This window comes from Podarcis muralis, chromosome 6, assembly GCF_964188315.1.
Source record: "Podarcis muralis chromosome 6, rPodMur119.hap1.1, whole genome shotgun sequence".
NCBI lineage: Eukaryota > Metazoa > Chordata > Lepidosauria > Squamata > Lacertidae > Podarcis > Podarcis muralis.
In genome coordinates, this window is record NC_135660.1 from 33,350,402 (window position 1) to 33,374,910 (window position 24,509).

General features: G+C 42.1%; 1 protein-coding gene and 1 pseudogene across 1 annotated transcript in view; both read left to right on the forward strand.

The window, feature by feature from the left end:
• The window catches only part of RBP1 (retinol binding protein 1), a 34,022-nt gene extending 10,277 nt beyond the window's left edge, over positions 1-23,745 (forward strand). Inside the window, exons 3-4 of the mRNA XM_028731036.2 lie at positions 17,832-17,933; positions 23,437-23,745. Of these exons, the coding sequence (XP_028586869.1) occupies positions 17,832-17,933; positions 23,437-23,490 (156 nt within the window). The 3' untranslated portion in view covers positions 23,491-23,745. The remainder of the gene's footprint in view (positions 1-17,831; positions 17,934-23,436) is intronic.
• Positions 7,197-8,115, forward strand: LOC144327991 (SRR1-like protein pseudogene; annotated as a pseudogene).
• Positions 23,746-24,509: the final 764 nt, after the last annotated feature.

The window sequence follows — 24,509 nt, forward strand, 5'->3', positions numbered from 1 at the left end:
CATAGCCATCAGCAACCATGTCTCAGCCATCCGCACACTGTTAGACATTGCCACCAATGGTGTGGAGGAAGCACGAACCTGGCTTCTAACTGATAAGAAGGATTGATTAACCAGTTAAACCAAGCAGTTTTAATTCCCAATTACCTCTTCAAGTGAACATGTTTTTTATCATTCAGTAAAATGCCCCATATGTGTCATCTGAGTTAAGGGCTAGCGCTTGCTTACTTGAATGCTTCCCTCCTTCTTCAAGAGAAATGCCTTTGGGTTAAAATATGGTTTAAAATTCTATTTTTTTTAAAAGAATAAATCCATCTCTTAACGGAGTAATGCTTTTAAGTTGAATGAAAAAGAAAGTTTGCAACTGTGGTGATGATGGTTGGTGTGTATCCATTTACCCGACATCAACTTTACCCATTAAAATGGTGTCTGCAGGCTCTTAAGATATGAGAGTAGTCACTGAGGATCAATCTAAATATGTTAACACGATGGTACAGCACAGGCACCTAAAACCCTGGCTCAGTCTCTTGGCATCTGTTCAGCAGTGCTGTTACACAAACCCTAATGCCAGTCAAAAGACATTCTTTTTTTTCTCGTGAAAGCTGGACAAGCTGCTTACGGAAAGTGAGAGGTAACAGCAGATCATGCAAGGTAAACAATGCAATCACTGCAACAGCTTCCATGCTCAGCTGCCCACCTGTTTTTCTTTTTCTGTGCCCTCACCTGCATCCTTGGTAGACTTCTTTATGAATTCCATGGGCCTGGGATCAAAACCGCAGCCTTTTGTGATGTTGCATAAAGCAAGAAGCTTATTACAAGTATGTAGCCACAGCCTTGCGCACGGTGTTACAGCACTGAGTAAGAGGAATTAGTCATTGCTAATCTGTTCTACATCAGCAAGCATAACTAAATGCTCTTTCTGTCTTGGAAGAAGCAAGTCCCATTCTGGAGAAGAGTACTGCTTTTGTTTTCTTTATTTTCTTTTTGAGGGGACCACCTCAGTAAGGAGTTCATAGGTTATAGACCCCATGTGGATGTCACCAAAAACTGCTTCCCGGTGGACACCATGTACCAATATAAAGCCACTTTTGCCTGGAGAGCTCCAAGCTAGAGTCTGCAACCTTGAGGATCTTGTAGGGCTGGTGAGGGGGCCCTCTGTGTGACTGGAACAATATATATAATCAGCTGGCTTTAGTAATCTCAGAACAGGAGCTGTTGTGTTAGAGTTAGCCTTTATTGGTCAATTTATTAAGATGTAAGCATGGTTGTCAGGGGCGCGGGTGGCGCTGTGGGTAAAAGCCTCAGCGCCTAGGGCTTGCTGATCGAAAGGTCGGCGGTTCGAATCCCCGCGGCGGGGTGCGCTCCCGCTGCTCGGTCCCAGCGCCTGCCAACCTAGCAGTTCGAAAGCACCCCCGATGCAAGTAGATAAATAGGAACCGCTCCAGCGGGAAGGTAAACGGAGTTTCCGTGTGCTGCGCTGGCTCGCCAGATGCAGCTTTGTCACCCTGGCCCCCGGCCTCTTGAGTGAGATGGGCGCACAACCCCAGAGTCTGTCAAGACTGGCCCGTACGGGAAGGGGTACCTTTACCTTTACCTTTAAGCATGGTTGTCAGCCTCTGAAACCTCATGGATTTGAAAGAGGATTAGATCACAGCATGGAGGTAAAGGCTACTAATTGTGGTGGCCATGCTCTGCCTCCACGGTCAAAGGCGGTGATGATTCTGAATACTAGTTGCTGGAAACTGCAGCAGAGAAGAGTGCTCTTATGCTCAAATCCTACTTGTGGGTTTCGCAAAGGCATCTGGTTGGCCAATGTGAGAACAGGATGCTAGACTAGATGGGCCATTGGCCTGATCTAACAGGTCTTCATGAGTCCCCCTCCCCCACCTGTTTTAGTATCCTGACTAAAGGTAAAGGGACCCCTGACCATTAGGTCCTGTCGTGGCTGACTCTTGGGTTGTGGCGCTCATCTTGCTTTATTGGCCGAGGGAGCTGGCATACAGCTTCTGGGTCATGTGGCCAACATGACTAAGCCGCTTCTGGTGAACCAGAGCAGCACACGGAAACGCCGTTTACCTTCCCCCCAGATTTATCTGCTTGCACTTTGACGAGCTTTCAAACTGCTAGGTTGGCAGGAGCAGAGACCGAGCAATGGGAGCTCACCCCGTCACGGGGATTTGAACCGCCAACCTTCTGATCAGCAAGTCCTAGGCTCTGTGGTTTAACCGACAGCGCCACCCGCGTCCCTAGTATCCTGACTATGTTAAGGTTATTTCTAAGTGACTGCAACAATAAACATAGGACTTAAATGTACAGTTTGAAAATGCCCACCCAGTAGCTTACTAGCACAGTATGGTATAGCAGAAGCTGGTGAATGAAAGAGCCTGGAGTTAGACTAGGCAAAGCAATGGCTTTGGTTGATGGAAAACAGAAGTCTTTATTGAAGCTGAAAATGACTATCATGTTGAAAATGCTTTTCCTCTATCCATTAAGAACAATATCCTATTACAGCATTTCATCTAATCAGCACTGGAATAAGCTGCATAGATAAATGATGGAATCTCCTCTGGAAGTTTTTAAAGAAATCATTAGGCAGGCCAAAATGTCTCTGGCAGGTGCCTTACCAATAGACTTGGGAGTGAATCACATTTTCCTCTGGGTCTCCTGCAACTTAATTCTGTGGCTTTGAGGGTTGGGGTTGTTGGTTTTTGTTTTTTTAACATAAAAACACCTTTATGTCCATTTACACAAAACCAGATTTTTTTGTTTTACTTGTCTACCAGCTTGGTATGGGCAAACTTCTTTCCAAAAAGGCATAAAGCTCATATTTTCTTCTATCAGTGTTGTGAATATTGGTTTCTTGTAAAAGTAAGTGGAAATGGGGTATGAACTTTTTTAATGCACAAGTTCCATACTCCTTATTGCTGAAGGCAAAATCCACTAAGCCTGAGACAGGAATGCATTTGAGGAATGACTTGCCTTCTCCTTGTTCCTCTCCACCCTGCCATCTTGCCCCTCAAAGCCAGACAGCCTCCTTCTGTATGGCAATGAGATTGTGATCATGATGTCACAGATGTCAGGAAACCTGTTCCTTACCCTTCTTGGTGAAGCAATAGCTGTTTAAAGTTCTGATGCCCTCAGCAATTCCTGATGTCTGCTAAAATGATAATGAACAAAACTTTGGTACTGTTCTAGTTCAGAGCTTCTCATTTAAACTCCTTTAGTGTCTTGACGCTGTATCTTCTTAACTTACTTTTGCCTCTTATTTTTAATCATTAGAAGCTAGCTATTCAGGATGGGGCTGTGTCAGGCAGGGAAATAAAAACCTGTTTCCAAGGATGGGGCTGTTGTTTTGGTCTATGAGCATGGGCGGTTGCCTCCATTACTGCATCCCTGAAGTCAGAATTTACCTCAGAAAGGCTGTTGTGTTTTGCTGTGTCTACAAGCACAGGCACAAGGCCTGAATTCTCTGGCCTGGAGTTACAAGAGCATATCCCGATCCTGTTTTGTACTTGAAAAGAGCTCTGGGGGACCTGAACACATAATCCTGGGAAATGTTCTATGCTAGATTCCAGAATGAGGACATGAGATGACCGATTTGAGCCACAAATACTCTCCTGGTTTATACAATGAAGGATGGTGTAGAAATATTAAATTGAGTTGAAGAGCAGCTCTTCTCCTGAATTGATGAGGCCTCTGGGCTTAATGCCTATGGTGGTGTGTCAACTAAAAATAAGACCCAAAGCTGTTTTGGCTTGTACGGTGACTGGATTAATTTAATCTTGAATCGCTGAAAACTGTGAGAAGAGAATAAATTGCTTGAAAATTTGGTACACAAAGCTGTTGCTTCCTTCCTGCCTTTAATGAGAAGTGGATGGATTTTAAATATGTATAAATAATAATGCCATTTTTGTATAGGCACTAATACATGTGCTGGGTAAATCATGAACCATTACAAATAAATTAAATGACAATGGGCTTAAAAATTGATCCCTGCCCTTGCTCACACCAGCTAAGCACTATAATCTGGCTCTTTATTCCTCTCAAGGCTGCACAGTAAGCAATCCATGTTTTAAAAATGCCTCAACTCTTTCATTACAATAAGAAAAAGCAATTTATGCAAAGGATAAAGAGTAAAGGAAAACGGCATTCAATAGAATGGCTAATTTGAGACGCACATGAACTGCTCAGCCTAGCGTACAATTTTATATGATGCATTTGTCTTATAATTAATTATCTGCTTCACCATACAATGGGATTTCTGCCTTCCCACCCACCCCTGTGTATCGATCCTTTATCAATGGCTGAAGTTTAGCTTCTCCACTGCTTTCTTCCCTCATTTAAAGAACAAGTTATTTTCAAGCTCAAGTCTGTGACTTGATGTGGCAACAATTTAGCCTTGTTTCCCAAGCTTACTGGAAAATCCAGCAAGCAGATATATTGCTGGCAACCCTAGCTGGCAGAATTAGTTGCGTATAAAGTGTTATGTGCCTTCCCTATCTGGACCCCTCCTTATATGCAGCTTGCAAACCCGTGCAGGAAGTGCTTACAGAGCAACTTGTGTAAATAGGGTGCCATGTGGCATATCCCCCACACTTGTGTTTTCCAAGTGGCTGCATTTAATTGACCTATTAAAGTTGTGCAGAAAGTTTTGGCAATCCGTAGGGAGTACAGAAGTATTTCTGGGTGCTAGAATTTATGTCACAGCATCTAATGTGAACAGGCAACACATACCCACCAGACTTCTACTACAGGTATAATTAGTGGGTTATAGAGCAGCGTGCCTGTGATGATGGTGAAAAGATAAAAAAAAGAGGGAAAATTAACTTAGAACCATAGATGTCATCTAGTCCAACCCCTTGCAATACAGGAATATGCAGGTGGCCTGTATAGAGATTAAACCTGCGAATTTGGCTACTTTATGGCTAAGTAAAGGGTGTGAACACAAGGAATCTTCCAGTGCAAAATAGCCTGTGCACAAGGAACAAAAAACCATAAAATTGACCATAATGGGATCTTTTTTAAAAAAAATAATATTGTTTCCTTTCAATGCTAACAGTTCTCCTTTCCCTTGGAGATTCACCAGAGTCTGAGCCTGAACATTACCCAAAAGTGCTGCAATACATTCATATTTGCCTGACTTTTAACAGCCATGAGGGTGTTTTAATTCTGATGTTGCATTTTCGTATTTTGTTTTATCACTGTTACTTTCTCTGACCCTTCAAAGATAGAGGATGTTATTAAATTAAGGCAAATCAATAGCTGTGTTGAAAGAATGCAATCTCAGATGTCAAGCTTTACTGTTGACTTGATTTTTATTTATTTTGTTTGCCATAAACAGCAGTGAGGATGTTACCTCAAGAACCGCCTTGGGGGGGGGGGCATGAGTCATTGGCATTATTGTACAATTTGCTCTGGAAACACTTTTTGACTGTTTAAGACCTGTGCCGTCACTTTTTCAGAGCCTTTAGATTTGCCTCAGGGTACAAATGCTAAATAAGTCTCAGGGAGGTAGGGAAAAAATGGACCATAATGTTAGAAAATAGAACATATGAAGAAATTGCTTTTCTTACCAACTCAACTCAGTCGTATTACAGTTCAGGTCATCCAATCCCATGGCTGTATTTTGGAGAACTCACGAGGGCAGCCGCACTTGAGCAATTATGAACATAACCGTTTGGTTATGTTTGCGTTTTTGTTGAATAGGAGACTGAATTTCCGCTACAGTTTCCATGCACATTTGAAAGCAAGTACACTGTTGCTGGAAGATAAAATGTGCCCATTTATGCCATTCCATCCAGACAAATCTTCGTTACTGAAAGCAACATCTCTTTATGGAATTCATAGGTTAAGGGTCTAAAAGAGGCTACAGATAAGCTGAAATTCCTCAGAATATTTTGTTTTTCTGACATCTGATATTTTACCTTTTTTTCTCAGAAGGTTGCCTTGTAGAATTTTCTCTCCATATTTGTCAACGTTTTTATTGTTTAGCAGTTTCTGTCATTCACCACCATCACCCATTTAGTGTTGTAGTTGACGAGGAACATTGTTTTGCATTAGGAAGTGGTTGACTGTTAATAAGAGCAAATGGGGATATGTTAAAAAGTAGAATTAACTGTTTCAAATGGATATCTTCCAACACTGAAGTGAGGGAAATTGGGACAAGGCCTCAACGGAGGCTGCATCCCCTCTCATTCATGCTCTCCCACTTGGCTCCCTCCCTCACACCTTCACCTGCCACAGCAAGCCAATGTACTTCTGGAAGCTGACAACACTTCTGGAGGTATGTCGGTGGAAAGCCACAGCAGAAGGAGGAAGAGTGGTAACATGCAGGGCAAGGTAAGCTTTACTTCCATTTTTTGGTCCCACACTCTGGTATGAGTCAACAGATTCGCACCCCGGTGTGGGACAAACAAAAAGTGCATTTTTGAGCATGGGAGCCAAAATGGGACATCCAGGATTGGGATCAGAAGCCAGAGCAGTTACATAGTATAAAAATGGTGATGTTACAGCATTTAAACTCCTAACAATTGTGAATTGTGCAAAACTGTAAACTTTTGAGGAGAATTTTTGTAGGCCTGCTCACAGCATATAAAACTAAGAAATCCATCACAAACTTAATTTTTTGTAAAATTTATCTTTAACTAAACCTAAACTCTTTCTCAGATATCAAGATGTGTGCTTAAGGAAAGTAGGCAATACGTGAATGGCATATAAACGAACCTAAACAAAAAGTAATTACTGTTCCATAAGGTAACTTGCCCCTGAGATCAAGGATTTTAAGCAAGCTGATTTTGTACCGGCTTGAGAGACTTCCCTTGCTATAATTTCACCAAGAGATATTACAGGTCTGTCAACAAAAAAGGAATCCTCTTATCTAGCTGTGAAAAGGTAGCATGGCAATTGACATTTAGACAGAGTTTAATGACTACAGGAAGGCAAGAGGAAAGTAGTAATTGTTGTTTTTGTTGAAATTTGTATATCTTCCTTCACATCATCTGAAGAGAACAGGGTGGCTCACAACTTAAAAATACAAAATGAGAATACGTACCGGTAATAAGATAAACCAATAACTCCCTCTCATAAGCATATTTAAAATGCCATAGGATGTTCAGGTTATAGAGAAACTTTTTCACCTGGCTCCTAAAAATATGTAATGAAGGTTCCAGGCAAGCCTCTCTTCGAAGAACATTCCACAAATGGGGAGCAACTTCAGAAAAGGACCATTCTGGGGTGAGAGCAGGAGGCGGAGGCGCCAGCAGCAGAGAGAGGAGCGAGGCTGAGAGCCCCGATGAGGCAGGAGAAAGGCAGAGTCTGTGGCTGCGGGTGGCATGTTCAGAACTGCAGAGCTCAGAATTCTGGGATTCAAGCCTCGGAACCATCTTAAAATCCCTCCCCAAGCACCCAGCAGCAAGGAAGGGGGCAACCAGGCCTTCTGTGGAGAAAGTCCTCTCTGTCTTCGACAAGCTGGAGCTCACACCACCAGCTGAGTCAGTTCTTGAGCCCAGCTCCCGGCTGCTGGAGGAGCCCAGCCGCAGCAGAGCCCAGGGCTTGCAGCGTGTGTGTTCTGGCATTGGGAACTTCTCCTCTTGCGTCCAAGCGCGATACCAGCTGGCCTTTCTCCTCCTGCTGCTTGAGGAGCTGAAGGAGGGAAAATGCTGCATCCGCAATCTTCTACATGGTCCACTGTGGGAAAGCTCTCTATAACAACTTGCTCTGGAGCAACTGGTCCATAGAGGCCCTTTCCAAAACAGGAACAGCTTCAAGGGCATTGAAGACAGGGTGCTGAGCAGGATATTTCAAAAGGACTACAGTTACATTGCAAAGGTTTCAGTAGCAACAGATGAAGAAGCCCTTCCTTCTCACCCTCAGTACTTGGACATATTTAACGACACCTCTGTCCACTGCTTTCAGCTGGAGAAACTGAGGGACCTTCCCCCAGAGATCTGGAAGCTCCAGGAGGAGCCAGTTTACCCAGATGAGGATCAGCCAGAGATAATCAGAAACAAGACATGAAATTGTCCCCATTCCAGAGGCTATGGACTGGAGGTGCAGGGCTGGGTTTGGGTTTCCTTCTTTGGAGAGGGGCTTGAGTTGCTTCTGGTGTTGCAAAGAGTTCACATTAATGTCAAGTTAGTTACCCTACCCCCCCCCCCAAGCAGAAGACTAGCCACACTATTTGTGTGTTGCTCTATGGCTTCTCCATGGGACAAACGAGACACGCACAGCATGCACAAGATGCCAAAGCTCTCCTTGTGTCTCTCTCACTTGCTCACTGAGCAGCAGAGCTTTGGAGAATCAATGGGGCAAACCCAAGCATCTGCTTCTGGGCTTCACCACCATCTCTGTTCAACTCTGGTCTGGTACCTCCTATGAGAGTTCCCTCATGGGATGGGATGGAAAAGAGGGCAGAGATCTGGTGGTGTTAGGCAAGCTGCCCAGTAGAACTAGGCTCCCTCATTAAGGGGGAGAGCCATTCATACTCCCAGCTGCTGCTTCAGGATTAATGCAGCTACTTCTCAGAAAACCAAACTTCTCCACAAACCTTGTATTTCCAATAATGTTTTTAATTAAAAGCAACACACATTGAAATAATGAAAGCAGAAAGAAAGAAAGAAAGAAAGAAAGAAAGAAAGAAAGAAAGAAAGAAAGAAAGAAAGAAAGAAAGAAAGAAAGTTAGTTCCAGAACTCTTGTGGAGAAATGGTGTCTTCTGAGAAATTGTGAAGAAGGGCCTCAGATCATGATTGCAGGGTCTGGGTTGGTTCATATGGGGAGATGCACCCCAATAAGTAAATCCTACAGTAATTATTCTTAGGTTCCCACTTATGCATATCCAGCTTGCGTAGAGATGATGGTAGTGATTAATGTCATTGTAGTGAACCATCTCAATCATAGAAACATGATAAACCTTTTGGTGTCTCTTGGACCCATTAGGTATTGTAATACGAGGGCAAACCTAGGAAAGTAGTTTTAGCAAGGTGCAGGATTTTGCATCAAACAGTCCAGAAATGGAACACAAACATTGACAATGTGGAGGTACATGAAATTGGATAAACAGATTGGCTTCATTCTCAAATCAAGATGCTATTAGGGGTTGTTGCTAAGAAGAAACTTCCCTATGGGAAGGGAAACCAATAACAGGTTTTTGATAGAAGCTACAAAATGAAACCTGCTAAGGGGAGTATAGAATCATAGAATCATAGAGTTGGAATAGACCACAAGGGCCATCAAGTCCAACCCCCTGCCAAGCAGGAAACACCATCAGAGCACTCCTGACATATGGTTGTCAAGCCTCTGCTTAAAGACCTCCAAAGAAGGAGACTCCACCACACTCCTTGGCAGCAAATTCCACTGTCGAACAGCTCTTACTGTCAGGAAGTTCTTCCTAATGTTTAGGTGGAATCTTCTTTCTTGTAGCCTTTTGTTGCTCAGGAAGACATACTGTTTTGTTCCATATTGTTGTCTTTCAGCCAGAAGTGCAATATTTTAAGCAGTCAAATAGATCAGGTGGGGTACTTAACCTGCGAGTACGGCATTGATGCTCTATAAATAAATGTTTCCAAAGCTCTTGCATGTAGATCATAAGGCAAAAATACATTGTTTTCTGATAAAGCAATTATTTTGATGAATACTTCGGTAAGCTGCAGACATCCATATCCCCGACCTTAAGTCAATATGGCTTTAGCTTACTGGCCTATTCAAATTGCACTAAGGGGAATACACATGATCTAGACAGCAGCTTTGTTTTGTTTTTACTAATTGCTGAAATTAAAAGTTAACCTGCATTGAAAGCAATATCATAACTGCTGTAATTTGCATTTATTGTGGATTCTAATTTGCATGGAGCTGGTGCTTTCAAGCATACATAAGCTGGTGACAATTTACTTACTGTCAGGAGCCCGAAGGAGACAGCCATGCAGTGGGCAGTAAAAGCATCTATGCCTACAAAGGAGTTCTATAAAGGAGTCACAGATTCCACTAATTATATTCCTATTAGATTGACAGAAAAGCAAGTAAAACAAATTGCTACCATTAAAATAAAAAGGGGGGGAATGAGTTATACTCTGTGTTTGGAGGGAAGTTCATCATTAGTATTATATGTCACAATTCTCATTGATACCACACTGGGCAAGTAGCTGAGTTACATATATACATTGTACTTCAGTCATAGTGTATATAAATTGCAAACAGATTTTTACGTGTTTTTACATCTCTGCCCTATAGGTATTAGTGGTAACTTGGAAAAGTTAAAGAAAGACCCCTTTGGCCACCTTGTTAAGTTTACAAGATAAATGCAACACACACAAACACTCATGTTTTGGGTGGTGGGTTTTTTTTTGGGGGGGGGAGCAAAGTTCTATTACTCCCCATAAAAGATGAGGGGGGAAAAAATCTCTTTCACAGGGAGCAAAGATCTTTTTGAAATACCCCAAGGGAGACAGCACAGCACTAGCCTAGCAATCTGCTCAGCAAATTGGAACTGCATGCTTTATGCAGTAGTTCATCAAATTTGTATCTTCTCATAAGCCTTGTCTTAGTTGTTTATTGATTGATAGCATGGTACACCCCTCCTTTCATCAAGAAGATGGCCTCCAGTCATTTACAGTATATAAAAATGCAACTCAATAAATGAATAGGCAGATAAAACAGTATGATCAGTGAGCAAATTCCCAGTTTTAAAAAACAACAAATAAATGTGAAGTCAGCCCTGTTGCATTTAATAGCTCAAGTCAGGGTGCATGGAAATAAAGCAAGGATGTGGAATCTCCACCGTCAAATTGAGCTTGTGAGGCCATTTGCCCCCAAACCATGCCCCCTACCATATATCAGACAGCATGCATCTGACATCAGGTTGGCTGGATTGGCTGCAGAACCAAATTCCCTCTTTGCAAGCCCTGTGTAGGGCTTTGAAGTCCTGTCTGTTATCACCGGACACCAGATGATTCACAAGTAGGTAGCCCAACTCACCTGTCAAATTTGGCCCAGGAGGGGTAGGGAAGGGAAGGATCCAATGCATTGGCCAAATCAGACTCCCACCCCAGAATTACAGCCTACAAAAGAAATCAGCTTAAAAGAACAGAGTAGATTTCAACTGGCACCTTAAAAAAAATGGCAAAGAAGGCACCAAGTGAACATGTCTGGGAAGTCTGTGATTTTAGGTGCCACCAAGGATCCCCAGATCGCACACTGTTTAAGGCTTTAAAGATCAAATCATGTATGTATAAAGAGGCCCCCCCCCATATCTGCAGCAGGCTGCAAAATGTGTCTGAAAAGTGTTTTGAAGCATTCTTCTTTTTTATCCAATTACATGTTTTTTCAAACCTATTCTTCATTCAGACTGTCATGTTTCCAAAGGCTTTTAAAAGAGTCACCATGCTACAGTTCACTGATGAACCCAAACAATATAAAAGGGAGGAATGTCTCAGAATGCTGATATGCCAAAAAAAGGAGGCAGAAAATTATTATTGTGAGCCTTTTTTCGTGTACACGGTCTGTATCTAGGTCCTTGATCATGCCTGGACTAGCTAATGTGGTCTTTCTAGCCCAGGTGCATCTTTTAGCATCCTCATGATAGAATTATAGACCTTGTCACACGCAGCCCACAAGCCGTTGAGACAAACAGGCATGCTGTAAAATTGATTTGTTCCTCCACAATAGTGAGATACAAGTGGACTTTCTTTTTCTTCCCTGTAGTGAGTGCCAAAGCAATATGGGCTGCAGACAATCCACTACAATCCATTCCTATCCTGCTCATAACTTGCAATGATTTGGCATTTAGTTGAAATTCAAGAAGTGGGGAAAGCAAGGAAATGTGCTAACAGATCGCACAGCAAACGCAGCCTGTCCTTAGCATTTCCAGCATTGCCTCTCCATGTGTGTATTTTGAGGAAATGGTTGTAAGGAAACTTGGCATAAAATGGATACTTTTGTGTGCATGCATAGGCACATGTCAAACTTTAGAATGATAACATTCATTCATGCATCCATTCATTTTACCCCACCCATCTGACTGGATTGTCCCAGCCACTCTGGTCTGCTTCCAACAAAATACAGCATCAAACATTAAAAACTTCCTGAAATATCCTTCATCCAAGGATCACAGGGTGGTTTTCAATATAAAAACACAAAAATGCTTATTTCTGACCAGTCTGATCTGAAAAAAGAACTGTCTGTTTCCTTTTTCCAGTTACTTTTCTGCATACTGTTTTAAAATGGAAGCCGAGATATGTAACAGCATGCACGACTCTCTGTCAAAACTAATGTTAGCTTTAACTGAAGTCAATCAAGCACAAACGGTCCCACACCATCAAATTCTTAGTTTAGTCACATTAGTTAAGTTAATCTGATTAAGTGCTTGGAAAGGGCATACTATTTCACAGTACCCTAACATTATGTATTATGTGGGCATGGCCGGCAGTTCCTGGTCATAACTTTCTTTTGTTAGGGGGATTTCTAGCTAATGTCTCAAGATGTGTGGCTGATTTTTCTTCAAGTGGGTGGAGGGGTGGATCTCAATAAGTCTGCATGAAAACCCATATGCACATTTCTCTTGTTATACAAGATCTGTATAAAAGGAAGCAGAGTGGGCTAAGCTAGACTGAAATTCTCCTACAGGTTATGGGGGCTATATTTCTTTGGAGTACATTCAGAGACTGAAATTCTCCTACAGGTTATGGGGGGTGTATTTCTTTAGAATTCATAAACCACTCTACATTCAGAGAATATGCAAGAAGTGTACAGAACCAGGCTATAAAACAGTTAAAATGCACGCTTCAAGTCACAGCATGCTTTCCCACTGGGTTGTGTGGCGCCACCACCATGTGAATGTGATGGGATGTAAGGGGAACAGCTTCCAGGTACCCTGCTGCAGAACTGCATTGGGCTTGATACGTCAGTAGTAATATCTTGAATCTGGCACGGTAGCAAATTGGCAGGCAGTGCACTCCTTTCAATGGAGATGGTGGTGAGAGGCTGCCCCAAACAGCAACCATTCAGTAGTGTTTTGCACTAGCTGCAGCTTTCAGGCAAAATTCAAGGGAAGCCCAACGTAAAGGGCATTGCAGTAGTCAAAGCAAATGTGAAACGGAAACTGACAGATTCCTTCATCTCTAGCTGCAAGCATCTGTGAGGGAAGGAATGACTCTCTGTGGAGAACTGATGCAGGGGCAGGGAAATTGCTGCTTGCGGAAGTGCTGTGCCGTGTGTCGTAATCTATGCTCAGCTTTATATTTGCAAATAAACCTAAATGTTATACGCATACACAATACATAAGTCTCTGGTAATGTCTCCTTCCAAATTTGTTTGTTAGCTTTGTATCCTACCAAATGGTGCTCAAGGTGGCTAGCAGCAGTAAGAAAGAAGTTAAAGACAATAGAACTGTCAAAAACAGTGCAACAAGAGGGATAAAATACATCAACTTAAATCATTTTAAAAGACAACCAATTAACCACCTGCAGCATATTTACAGTGGACAAAGTAAGACGAAGTGTCAAGGAGCCCTGGAACCCTGGACAACCTCACCAAGTAGTTTCATATTAATGTTAAATAGCATGGGGAGCAAGATGGAGCCATGAGGGACAATGACCAAGGAATCTAACATGTCTTCCCCCATCACCACCTTCTGGAGGCACCCATCCAAGAATGACTGAGACCACTGTATAATGTTGCCTCCAAGTGCCAGGCAACTAGCCAGTCCAAAAGGATACCCACACTGGTGGCCCTGAAAGCCTCCAAGATGTAGTTTTCATCATAGATGAACCAACGCAAGAACAGCTGTCTTAATTTCATAAACAGGCCTGAATCCAAATGGAAATGGATCTAAAATAATCCTTTTCATCCAGGAACACCTGAGCTGAAATACCACCAATTTGTTGGGGCCAATTCTTGTTGCTTTGGTGTTGTTGGTGTGTGTGTTTGTTCACATACAGAGTTCCTCCCATGGCTGCTACTGCCTCAGTTTGCCTTTAACTGTTTGGTTTTCAACATGTTTTAATTCAAAACCCACAGCGGGCAAAGAAATTGCACTTGGCCAGGGATAACTGCAGTGCCCATGCAGCAGATAACTCCATCAGGAAACTGTAGCTAAAGGTGTCGTGAGATCTGTCTTCCATCAGAGAATTTATATCTAGCATCCTGACAGCAGCACCAAGTACTAGTTGATATTTCACTCCCATTGTGTCTTTTGTTAACAAGCTGTTTTGTTTTCTAAGTGGTATACTCTAAGGGATGAGAAGTGTATCCACTCAAAGTTTAGAAACGGGGAGAGTTGTTCAGCTTTCAAGACAGGTGTTATCTCCAGGGTGAACACATGTTGCCTTCTAGGGAATTCTCTCTGCCTGCTGTGCACAGTTATCCTTGCCTGTTCTTTCCCCATAGGCAGTGTTCTGGTCCCTTATGTTGTTGATGCTGAGCGCCACTGGGAAACACTTAAAATAAACATGCTTCTTTAAATTACTATAAGAGAGTGAATTTCAACAGGGAAGATTTAGTATGTTTCATGCGCAATTGGAAATGGAACCAGCAGCATTAGTACTAGAAGCTATGAAACTAAATTACATTTTAAAGAAAATGCGCATCTTCCAGCTAGGAGCCACCATGCAAAACATTCTAGTTAGCAAAGAATAATGAAGTTTCCTGGGCATGGGGTAACCAAAACATTTTGTTTTCTATGCGTAAACTCCAGTAGGACTCTCTCACACACACCATAGCTCCAGGATATGTGGATTGCAAAAGAAAGGAAGAGTGCCTTCCCTAAACATATTTAATCTGAGATTTAAATGTTTCTGAATTCATTAGTGAACTTCAGTAACATTACAATGTTGCAATGCTCTTTTGCAATTGCAGGGGGTGTCAATGGCTTGTGCTTTTCATGCATCTACTGTAATGTACAAAGGAGCACATTGCACGTCTCCTCCATGGGACTGGGGAGGGAAGCGTGAACACCCAGTATAGAAATAGCTTAAATATATGTCTTTTCCTGTTGCACTTTACAATAGAAGTGTTAAGATAAGAAACAAAGGCACTCATGTTTCCTCACTTTCCTGCAGTTGGTGAAAGAGGTCGCAGGAAATTTAGGTGGTGTTAAAATATTATACACATCTGACTTAGGATGGATGTACATGTTGCCTCAAGAAATTCAGGTTGTCAGATCTATGTTTATAGAAGTAATGTGAATGTAGAGGTGAGGAGACATTTGTAAGAATGAATCAAAGGAATCAAAGAAAAGGAAAAGTGCTAGGCACCTGGTATAATAGCAAGGAATTTTATTCTCAAAACATTTTGCAAATAAGTCACACCAGGTCACTATTGGTTCTACCCACTCCTTCAGGCCAGATGGTAAAAGTATGCCAAATCAATTTAAAACCTTCTATAAATCCTAATACAGTCATACCTCATGTTGCGTTAGATTCATGTTGCGTCTTTTCAGTTTGTGAATGCAGCAAACCCGGAAGTGTATATTTCCGGGTTTTGCATTCTGTGTGCTTCGCACATGTGCAGAAGCGCTCCGCGCTTGCACAGAAATACTTTTTGGGGTGCAAACTTTGTGGACTTTTTGGGGTGCGAAGGGCACCCCAGAACAGATTGTGTCCCCAACTAGAGGTAGCACTGTGTGTTACATCCACATTATAGCCAGCTAACACAATGAGGACAGCCTGCCTCTTAATTTACATTTTCCTACTAAGCCTATCAGAGATCCATTAATCAGAAGAATAAGAAAAAAGATGTCCACGTTTAGCTAACTAAAAACTTTTTCAGGAACTAACCGAAGACATTAACCAATAATACAGATCTAAAGATCTAAAACATTGTTTTAATGCAAATCTAAAAATCAAAACTTTGGTATTGAAATAATGTCAAAGTCTATTAAAGCAGCAGCATTAAAATAGAATCAGTAGGAAGTTCAGGTGCTTCAATCCCAAGGCATGGTCTCCTACCACATCACCTCCCCGCACAGTTGATTCTAAGGAAGTTCACCAACCAATGGCTGGGCAGCCCTTCTCTCACTTGGATCACCTCACCCTACAGGGCTGGCCCACCCAATATAGGCAGGCAATGGGAAGTCATCACCTCAGACAGCAAGATCCACAGGGGCAGCAGATCTAGCCTCCACGGAATTATCCTCTGCTGCTGCTGTGGCGGCAGCAATAACTGCAGCACACCCCTTGGAGGCCAGATCTGCCCAGTGCCCACCCAATGCCACTTCTGCAATGGCCTCTTGGTCAATAGGAGTCACTGCTGGTCTCATAGTTGCTACTACTACATCTTTATTTCCCCCTTTGTTCCTGGTGTAGATCTTCACGCACCACTTTCTTTTCAACTAATTAGCCAGCTCATGGGCTGCAGGCTTATAGTTTATGTTATCACAGGAATAAGTATTTCTATCTATATATTTGGGGACTGGCTGCTCTGAATCCAATGTCTTGCGTTTGGGAGGGAGTGGGGAAGGACACAGGGAATATTCAGTCAGGCGCTGGTCCTATGTTACCAGTGTTTGTACAGCCCTGTGGAAGTCCTACTGAAGTGAATGGAGATTGTGTTGCATTTAGCATGGTGCTTGCCTTATTTGAACTGTCTGGGGAAGTAGACACAGTATTAATAAAAGAGCCAAGAAAACACCCCTTACTACAGTCATATGCTTCCCAAAGATGGTGGGGGTGGGGGTGGGGGAAAATGGGTTACTGGAAATCATAGATTATGAGAATGCTGGGTTAAGAAGTCCCTTGCCTTCTGTCTTTCTGAAGCCATGCTAAATCACTTGAAAGAAAGATTGGTAAAAAGGAACTATAAAAACCGCTGCATTTTCCCAAGGTCAATTGGCTTTGTAGCCAAAGATTGAAAATGCTGAACAGCGGCTCCTCCTGCTGGTTGAAAAGCTGCTTGTGCCTTGTCAACAGAATCCGTGGTAGTGAGGAATGATCAAAGTGCTAATAATGAATCTAGTTATTTCCCGCTTTTGAACTGGGCATTAGACAGGCACAACTTTTTTTCTGGCTACATCTGTGCTAAATGCATGTGTAATTCCACTGACTTCTGTTAAACTAGCTCCGATTAGCATAAGCTGTGTGGATTCTATAATGCAGCAACATCATTTGTTAACCAAGTCTATCCTTTCCGCAGCCTATCGAATCGACAGGTTATGCATACAGACAGGAGCTGAACTACAGTGGAGTTTATTGTTCCTTAGCTTTTACGATGTGTTTTTTTCACTGTGGATTGTTTCTAAAGCCCCTTCTTTTAACCCAAGTATATCTACTGTGTAAAAAAACAACAACAGAGAAATCGGAGAAACCAAATAGATGGGTATTTTTAACCGTTTATTCAAGATTTTAACATTTCAACATCCAACAGTTTCCCTTAGTTTTCCCTCCTCGCCTTCCACTGTCTATCTCCCCCAACCAAAGATGGTCCCCTCTTAAATAGTTTAACCAACTCTACTAAGATTTTTTTTAAAATGCAAAATAAAATAATCTATACAACATAAAAAGCATATAAATAGATTAAATTATAGTCTGTTCAGGGTGATATGTTTCCCATTCCATTGGACTCCACGTATTATTCTGCAAACAACTCTAAGGGAGAAATCCTATAGCAAGTTCCACTGGGATGAGCGAGTTAGACTCTAATGAATCTCTCACTTAATCTGAAGGCTACACCAGTTTATCTCCCTCATTCTTGATTTATTCGGAAATACAGCAGTTGCCTTCTTTTGGAAGAAGCTATAATAATAATAATAATAATAATAATAATAATAATAATAATAATAATAATAATAATAATTTAGCTGATGAATTTAAAAGTTACCATCATACTGTTTTTTAATGCATTTTACTAGACCTGTGTGACGTGGGACGGAGATAAACTTCTTTGTGTACAGAAAGGAGAAAAAGAAGGCCGTGGCTGGACCCAGTGGATTGAAGGGGATGAAATGCACTTGGTAAGGACATGCAATGTTTCAAATATATTTCCCTCACCTCTCTCCACTCCCCAAAGTCTTTATTTGTTCATATGGCTAAATGCAATAATCCACAATTTGCTTGTGCATTATGCTGGCTAACTCTGGAGTAATTAAGCATTGGCATTGTGTTTGATTTACTTCTAAGGCAATAATCTCTTTCGTGTCCCTGTCATAAATAGCAGCATTCTAAATTCAGCAAATCTTTATATTAACCGTCAAATTGCTTTGATCCGTTTACACAAGAGAAAGCATGTAACAGAAGTGCCCTTGACTTGCTCTGTGATACAAACTGTGTGTGGCTGGGGAAGATTTTTGCATCCCAAACCACAGGTCATAAGTGGAAGGAGGGAGCTATTTTCTTTCCTTTTTAAGGCTATAATTTTTTTTGTAGCTTAGGAAATGAAAGAGAGCAATTCCCTTTTGAAAGTATTATTTTCTTTCTAACCATTATTTCTGACTTTCTGAGATAGTAGGACCTAATAAAGTTTATTGCTGCTGCTTTTTCAAGTATCTTGTTTATAGCCCTCTTGAAAGTCCTCTTCCCACAGGGGGCTACAAACCCATCCCTGAGAACTTACTGCCTACTAAATGCACTTCACTATTTGTTTAGGATACTAACTTGGTAAACATCCAGGTGAGCCATTGAGATTGTAGATGGATGGAGCTTTCAAGTTTGAATTTCCATCAAAGCCAACAGGACGAGCGGTAGTAAATGAGAGAGAGAACAGTTGGGTTGGAACTTGGAGACATGTTTCTGAATCTCACCGCAGTCTTTATTGCATAACTCTCAACTTCTTCGCCATCTGTAAAATGAGACAACAGTTTCAACGCCAGCACTCTAATCCTAGGAATATTTAATTGGAAGCCGGTCCTATTGATTCTAATGGCATGTGCTTGTGATTCGAGGACCCGATCCCCGCTTGGGGAATAAAGACACATGGACACAGTATGTAAGGTTAATGAGTAAGGAAAAGGCCACAACTTTATTGATTACAGCATGTGAGAAGGTATTGGCTTAGGCATTGGACCATGGAACATTAGACTCCACCCACTCAGAGAGGGGTGAGTCTGAGGAGGGGTTAACCACCAGTAGGGGAAGCCTGTTGATGCTAATCCAACTATAGGCTCTCTTCCTGATGTCACCGAGGGTCGTGCCATGGCCCCCCGCCACACGGACATCGGACAGGATCCACGACCGCCGGATTCCTTTAGCGGAATGCCCAAAATTGTTGGGGAAGGCGATGGCCACACCTTGCCCCCCGAAACACCAACAACATATTCCAATGCCTAACCACCACCCGAGCCCAAAGGCTCGCCGCCAATACCCTCACAGCTGCAACCAATCCCTAAGACTATTAGATATGTTAGCCAGCCATATGTCATTTCCCCGGAATAGGGTCTGGTCGCCAATCATCATGAGATATAACTAGGCCATTCATAAAACTCACTTTGCGCACTAGCGCGTGATTCAAGAGTTTCCTGGATTTCTCGACTCGAAGAAAATGTGTGTGCAATGGTGGGGATGGCTGGCGCGGCCGCATTTGAGTGGCAAGCCACACCCCCGCCAAGCTTCCCTATTGGGTGCCCAACCGGGAACGCCCCCTGCATGGCACGGGAATCGTCTCCCACTCACAACCCCTCCCCTCCGGTAGGAGGAGAGGCTTTCCAAGAGAGGCTCTGTGCAGACATTGCAATTAGGGAGGGCAGCTGGAGAAGCAGGCTATCTCTGCTCCCTCTGCTGCTTTTTCAGTCACCTGGGAAGGTAGCAGGGAGCCTTTGATATCACACATTTGGGGGTTATAAAGTGCGCAGGGTCCACACACACTTCAGACAGTTGCAACAGAGGACACAGAGCTTGTGCACTTATTCCTGCTGTCCCCATATATTTACATTTTCCTAATTATATGGGACTTAAGTGAAATTAGGATCTCATCCTTAGGGGCAAACTAGGTATTGATAATAATATATTGTAATGGTCATGCCAATGGCAGCTTTCTACTCAGGATCAGTAACAACTGGCAGTGACCATTTTTACCAGGAGCACAGTGAAGAGTTGACCTTTCCTGTGGTGCCAATCTTGACGGAGCCCCCATGAAGCTGTTGTTTTAAAAGTAAAAGATAAGATACTTTAAAATGTCAGTGCACACACATATTTAACAGGAAGTTTAGTTCAGACATTATAGTGTTATAAAAATGTATGGTGATAATAACGCCACACATAATTTCTCCTTCTGCTAATTTTCTGTAGAATTCATACCTGAAAGAATCTGCATGATAATCCTCTGGCAAATATGTAGTTTGTTTTGATTAAAGCATTGCCAGGTCTGCAGCCATTATCACTACACGGGGGGGAGGGGGATAACTGGTGTGTCTGTTGCAGAGGGGGTTCCTAAATAAAGAATAGGGAAATGGTTTCAGTGTCTCCATTTGTTTGCAATATAGGGTTGCACTCAGTTAAGGAGCCTCACTTTACCTTGCGTACTGTAGGCTTCGCTCCATGCCCCATAAGCACGGGACACCTTTGCCTGGCGGTGCCATGACACATAGATTGTTTGTGTGGTGGGCTCATGGGAAAAAGCTGTCCCATGAGCCCTTGCAAAGGAGAGGGGAATGCCTTAATAAGGCTGCTTCCCCTGGAACTCAGGGCCATTTTGCCTTGAGAGCTCGCTGCCTGCCCACCCTTGGGATAGAGCCTTCACTGAGCAATTCTGGGCCGCTGGTTGACAGGGCTGGAAAGGGATATTTCTCTCAACTTGATTGGTACATGGTTGAGGGATTTCCCCCCACCTTTCCCTCAGTGAAATTACAGCTTTCCTTTGTTAGACAAAGAACATTGTTTGTATGACATTGAGCAGGATCAACATTGTACAGGGGGGTCCCCATAAGGAGCCTGAGGACATAATTCATCATGGCACTCCCAAGCTCGGGTTGGGGTATCTGCCTGGTAGAAATCTGCACCTTGGTTGCCCAGTGAGACCTTGCTTGCTTGGCTTGCACCATGGCAAGGTTCAACACTGGCTGACTCGCATAGAACAGGTTTGGGGAGGTCCAAACCCGGCAGATCCATTCCATCAACATGGGGCTTGTGGAATGATGAACTGATCCTGGGACTCAACACCATGCTAACCCTTGCCCTGCCTGCTGCAGTCAATAAAGATTTGGCCTGATTTTATCCTATCACTGTTCCACATCCTTGTTATTTTGCTGCTCTCAGGGGTCACATAATGTGTCTACTTGGCAAATAATTTTCCACCACCATGGCTATAACTTCCTCATGAGACCATAGTTAAGGAGTAGTAACTAGAAAGAGTAGTGTGTTGGGAGTGGAGTCTCTGGTAACATGATTTACCAGCAAGCCACTTAGATCCTTGGGTTTCCAAGCCTTACTCTACTCTCCAATAGTACCTCTAAGAGAACTATGTTACAGTCCTATCTGTGTGTCAGAAATGAATCCCTTTGAGTTAAGGGAGTTTAGTCAAACATAAGTGGACTACAGCATTAGTTACTGACCAAATTCACATCTACTTTCAACTAGTTATGCACATCAGGGGTTTGACTGGGGAGGTAGATAGATATAGATAAATAGATAGATGATAGATAGCTAGATAGATAGATAGATAGATAGATAGATAGATAGATAGATAGATAGATATAGATAGATAGATAGATGATAGATGATAGATATAGATATTTCTAAACTGCCATATCCTAATCCTCCATTGTTTGTATTTTATTTATGCATTGTGACAGCTTAAATTATCACTTCTCTTACCTGCTTCTGAAAGCATCATTCATCTTTCCACCCCTCCTCAAAAAATAAAAAATAAAAAATACCGCTGTTGTGTTATTAATGTATTTGGATATCTCATCTTCGCATGCCTGTATCTTTGAGAGTTTCTGAATATGTAGGGCATTCAGGTGCCATAAAAATTATTCTATGATGCTTCAGTAATAATTTTATGGTCCTATTGAACTTCAGACAATATTCCAAATGTTAATTAATTAATCCTTTTATAACGTCTATTAAGTGATCTGCCATAAGCTTTTGGCATTTATTCACCATTCTTTCCAGGCAGATTATTTTCCAAGTCAGCATTTTTTAGTTAATTAAAACATACACATCTTATGTTAACTCCCATTCCACTTTAGGCTTTATTTCTCTGCCGCTGTCAAGTCATTCCTGAGTTTTTTTCTGAATTGTGATGTCCCTTTCTCTTCAATAGATGGCCCATTGTTGTGAGATCACACACCCTGGCTGCATTTACTCCTTTATCAAATCCATTGACACAAAAAATGAACAGAATGTGTGCCAGTATTTTTTCATTTGTTGAATCATTTCCATTCAGTCTGTCCCACTTTCTGGTACTTTTTGAAATCTAAAGTGCACTTTCTTCCCTCTTCCAGTTCCATTCAGATCACTCACCTGCTTTAGGTCACTCACCCCAGGAATGGATTTTCCTCAACTAGATTAATATTTTCTGTGAAGTGATATCAAAAGTTCTTCTTTAGACTGAGAAAATTGTGCCCATAGCATCCAGGTCATTAAAAAAAAAAAGTGTTATCTTATAAAATAACATTAACTTTGTCCAAAAGTATCTCCTTTAAAAATACAAGTTTGATCTTTTCTAATAAATCAAAGGCATCTCAATTCCTTCCCCACACCTCTCCTTTTAGGTGCAAATATCCTATTCTCTATGGGGACTACTCAGGTTGAAGGTTAAGAGATTCTTGAAAGACCTCCAGAATGCTTCCTTTAGTCTAAAGGGCTTTGGATTGTATATGTTGGAAACTTCAACTGGTGCACAAAATGGCTGCTGCATTGTTAACAGCTGTTTGATCAGTGGCAGACCTTGGGGTCTCAAATTTCAATGGTGCCCTGTGTGACACCAAAATTCAGCGCCCCCCCCCCCAACCTCTCACCTTCCGTTCTACAACATAATTCTGGTGCGCAGTGCAGGCAAAATGGTGGCACTCCCCTAAATCCACTTCTGGCTTGATCATACTGTGCTTCTCTTTGCCTGCCTGCAAAGAGTTCTGCATTTGGGTTCTGCTTTTGTTTCCAAGACCGAGGTGCTGATTTTAAGTTTAAAAACCAGCTGGGAACCCCAGTACCTGATGAAAAGCCTCTCCCATATGTTCCTACCCAGCCCACATTGCCATCTCCAAAGGCCCTTCTCAGCCCACTGAGGTGCAATGAGAGAAAGGAGGGAGGATGAGCCACATAGATATAAAAGAGTAGAATGAAGTGTCTTGTTATCTGGATAGGTAATATCTTCATTCATGCTGAGAAAATATTTTAAAATGTTCCCAGATAAGCTTTTATGTTTGTGAAAGGGGCACACACTCCCAATGTAATCATTCAGCTATTTCTGTTTGACTATGAATACTACAGTATTCGATTCTAAGGAAGACACCAGTGTTTATCTACGAAGAACACAGTGTTTGAAGAAGTAGCATTTAAGTATTGACTTTTCTTTTTCAGGAAATAAGAGCTTGTGGCGTCAAATGTAAGCAAGTATTTAAGAAGGTACAGTGATGAGCCTGAACCCAGAGGCCAAGAGGGTCGAATAAAATGGATGGACCAGCTGCCAAACTTACAACCCTGTTAGTGCACAAAAACCTTATCCCTTAACACCTAGAAAGGAGCCCATGGCCAACATCTAGCCATGTCTAATTGGAACTCTGTAGTGGGTTTTGTTGCATATATGATATTTTAAAAAGCAATAGTTGAGTCTGAATGAGCATCAACATCATCATGTAGAAGTTCAGATTAAAGCTAATGAAACCTGAATTATGTGTGATTTCATTTTTATATAAATATGCAGATTTTTTTGTTTTTTAAAAAGGGTTGTCTGTGAAGTTTGATATTCACTTTGACTGCTAAGCATATTGTACCAGAACTGTACATAAAATACAATGCTGAGTCCAGACTTGCTTAGCTTAAATGGCAGAACTACATAAAGAATGATCAAGCCTTTTCTCTGGAACTGTTAGATTTGAGGAGCTGGTTTAGGTGGACCCCAGCCTAGGATGACAAGGGCAATTGCTGCTGTTGGCAGAGTTTCTCCTAATGGGGTTTTGCTTATGCGTTCATTGCAATGGACTGCTATTTTCCTGCATATGCATTGGGGATAAAATCAATGCACTTATTTATTCTTTAGCTATTGGAACCTGTTTCACCCATCTCTTCAGATAGGACTCCAAGAACAACTTACAGATCAATAATAAAACCAAGAAGGGGCAAGATTTCCCAAGATGGCTTATTGATTTATTATATTTTTTTTGTATCCCACTTTCCAGTCAATAATTGTCTCCCAAATGGCTCACATCAATTAAAAGAGAGAGAGAGAGACTCTTTGCCACACAAGGAGAGTGGATGGAAAATGCAGAGGAAGGGGATTATTTATCCAGGGACAGAATGGAATGAGGAGGTATTTATACCCAGTTTGAGCCAGGCTGATCTTCCCTGTGGATACCTGTGGATCAAGGGTAATGTTGAACATACATGGATTCAGAATACAGGGGTGGGAGTCCACTGGGGCCAGAGTGAACAGT